The 3,294-nt window shown below is 32.1% G+C and overlaps 1 protein-coding gene across 1 annotated transcript; it reads right to left on the bottom strand.

The window, feature by feature from the left end:
• On the bottom strand, window positions 1-2,311 carry LOC139497482 (mucin-1-like). The gene is made up of 2 exons (XM_071285711.1): window positions 2,279-2,311; window positions 1-627 (listed from the first exon to the last, which is right to left on the bottom strand). The coding sequence occupies exons 1-2, from the start codon at window positions 2,309-2,311 to the stop codon at window positions 1-3; spliced, it is 660 nt and encodes a 219-aa protein (XP_071141812.1).
• Window positions 2,312-3,294: the final 983 nt, after the last annotated feature.

Here is a 3,294-nt window from a genome sequence, read left to right as displayed (position 1 = left end):
TTAAGTGTTAGCGTTATTATCAGGCCCAGAATCTGGACCAGCTGTGGGCTTATTATCAGTAGGCTGTTTGTTAGGGTCAGCAGGGAGCTTGTTATCCCCAGTAGGGGGCTTGTTATCTCCAGCAGGGGGCTTGTTATCCCCAGCAGGGGGCTTGTTATCCCCAACAGGGGGTTTGTTATCTCCTACAGGGGGTTTGTTATCCCCAACAGGGGGCTTGCTGTCCCCAGGAGGTGGCTTTTTATCTCCAGCTGGGGGTTTATTATCCCCTGTTGCTGGATTGCTGTCACCAACAGGAGGCTTTTTACTATCACTAGCTGGAGGTTTACTGTCTGGACCAGAAGGTTTTGCATCTGGACCCGCCAACGGTTTAGCATTAGGGTCTGCTGGTTTGGTGTCTGGTCCAGAAGTTTTCACAGCACCCCCTGCCATCACATCAGTCTTTTTATTGGGATCAGATTCTTTAGAGTCTTTTACATTTGGTGTATTTTTGGCATCAGTGCCTGGGGTGGGTTTGGTATCAGGTTTAGAATCTGTTGACCCTGGCTTTGCTCCATTAGGTGCAGGACGTGCATTGTGCATAGGTGGGGGAACAGTTCCAGAATTGTTCTGTCCACTGGCATCTGAGTCCTGTGATTATAAAAAGGTGTAAAATTACTATATAATATTTAAATAAATAGAATGAAACATCATCAATTCACTAAACCAAGTAATATAGGGGAGATAATTCATAAGTTATCTCCCTTGGTTCTTTGATATTTATTATCTTAATTTTCAGAAAATAAATTTCTCCAACTATTAGCCAGTACAAACACAAAGAAATGGAGACTAAATGTAAATGTATTTGTGATCGCTAATAATTGGAGAAATTAGTTTTGTTAAATTTAAGAGATAATTAATCTTACAGAATCAAATGGAGATAAATGATGGATTATCTCCCCTATGTTACTTGATGAAATGAATGTATTTTTTGAAAACGTGAATGCATCTAAATAAATGACTGCTCATGAAATTAGTATGCTGTGTACGGAAAAGAGAATTGCATTTCATTTAACTTCTAAAATTATTAAATTATTTTTTTTTAAAGAATTTTTAATGCAAATATACATATGTTTTTATGGAAACTTAATTCTTCAATTTTTTTTTCTCGATATATAACATATTTTATCATTTTAAACATTTAGATTATATTTTATCTCTCTGATAATCCTATTGAAATTGTATAACTTCATCAAATACTGAAAAACCGAATTCTGAAAAAGAAAAATGCATGAAAAACAAGACAACATCTACATTTTGACTGCACACATGTGAACATAAATTCTCATATTAAAGATTGCCATTGTTTTGCACCTTTTTAAAGTCCAGCCTAGAATGCGTTTTAACTAGTTCACATATATTTAACAATCAAAATGCAGATAAATGTGCAACATGCATTGTAAACAAGTAAACAAAAACATGAATACAACAATCATTCCAATGTGTGACCTATAACATTGTTGACAAACAAACACTTTTTGAGATGGAAACAGGTATACAATTCAAATTATTACAGATTATTTAAGGACACTATGAGATTGTCATCTAATTTTTTCTATAAATAATATATCTTATTTTTTTTATATTCTAGGCAACATCAGTACCTATATCGAAATGGCAACTATAATTCATTTAGGGGCCTTTTTAGCTGACTGTGACATGGGTTTTGCTCATTGTTGAAGGCCATACAATGCCCAAGAGCTGATAATATCTATGTCATTTAGTCTCTGATGGAGAGTAGTCGCATTGGCAATCATACCACAACTTCTTATTTTTATATTTATCAATTTATTGCCTCTGAAACAATTTGAGGGTTTTATTTATCTACAACTTGTAGATCAAACCTAAACATTTGAAGCACAGGATGTAGAATATGTAGAAACATTAGAAGCTATATGACCTTAACAAAGAATATCCATAATCAATCAATCAGTCAACTTTAACAAAGGGATTTGGAACCTTTGTTTCATGTAATTCATCTAAAAAAAAACACCTTTTTAAGGTGGTACCTAACACTACAGGGAGATAACTCTGTAAAGTCAGCTAAACGTTTAAATTACGTTTTAAGGGCCGTTATGTGATTCATAGGGGTTAATTTCCGTGTCATTTGGTCTCCCATAGAGATTTGTCGCCATGGCAATCATACTACATCTTTTTTATATTCTGTCTAAATAATTATGGAAATGTTATGGTCAATATAGAAACTGAAGTGTGACTTATTGTAACTGCCAATGACCCAAACCTTTACACAGTGCTGTATAACCTGTTTCCCCATTTGTGCACATTGTTAGTATACAAACAGCATCCTAGCAATATTTTCTATCAAATCATTTTTAGCATATTTTTTTTTTAAGGAAGGGAAATAACTCTGTCATAAATTTGAATTCTGAGTCAGGGAAATTATGCATTTTTCAAATACATTTTAGATATCTTGACGAAAAAAAAAGTACATAAATTTAGTTTTTTAGACAAATGAGCTGAAATTGAATATAAAATGAAACATAATTTGGTGTTTTAAAGTATTTTTCCTATTGAGATTAAATATATAAAACTTCAATTTCTTTAAACAAAAGTTTTTACAGAACATACTACTTATAGGATAATAAGACTGACCACTTATTTCTTCACAATAACAAATAGTATGATCTAATAACAATAAATACATAATACACAATATAATATACATATATACATAATTTAGCACAATATATAACAAATATTGCTACTTTTTTTACAATATGCATAATAACTCTAACAAATCCAACACTATATAAAATATATGAATGATAATTTATGCCAAGCAAAAATAAAATTTTCTGCCAAAAATTATCTGCAATACACTAAGTTTAAATTCACCATTTATATTCATACTAGAAAATCTACCAATATTACCAAACACAAAATAGTTCACTGTTCAAGTAACCCTAATTTGCAAGCAATATTGATTGGTTTTCTACAGTGAATTTCACCTCAGTGTAAAACAAGCTTTCTACGAATCGAGCAAATATGAGTTATCTCCCTCTAATTTCTCTCTAAAATCTCTAACCTAGCCATTCTAAATATTTTTCTTTGTTCAACTATTAGCTATTGGAATGTTAAGAGTGATACATAATAAAATGGCACTCTAGTGAACCCTTTCACGTCTAGAAAAAGCCTGGCCTTGTGCTAAACTACCCTTCTGTATAGATATATACACAAATATTACCTTATACAGATCACGAATTCTGTAAAATGGAATTAAAACCGCAATTTTTAAAT

Source organism: Mytilus edulis, chromosome 12 (genome assembly GCF_963676685.1).
Source record: "Mytilus edulis chromosome 12, xbMytEdul2.2, whole genome shotgun sequence".
In the NCBI taxonomy this organism is placed as follows: Eukaryota; Metazoa; Mollusca; class Bivalvia; order Mytilida; family Mytilidae; genus Mytilus; species Mytilus edulis.
The sequence above is the reverse complement of the archived record's forward strand: the minus strand, read 5'-3'. Positions and strand labels throughout refer to the sequence as shown.

What these genes read in the sequence shown, in the direction of transcription:
- LOC139497482 (XM_071285711.1), bottom strand. Translation starts at nt 2,311, where the DNA reads ATGGGGAAACAGGTTATACAGCACTGTGTAAAG. An exon ending in TTATACAGCACTGTGTAAAG is followed by an intron (nt 628 to 2,278) that starts GTTTGGGTCATT and finishes TTATAATCACAG; the next exon opens with GACTCAGATGCCAGTGGACA.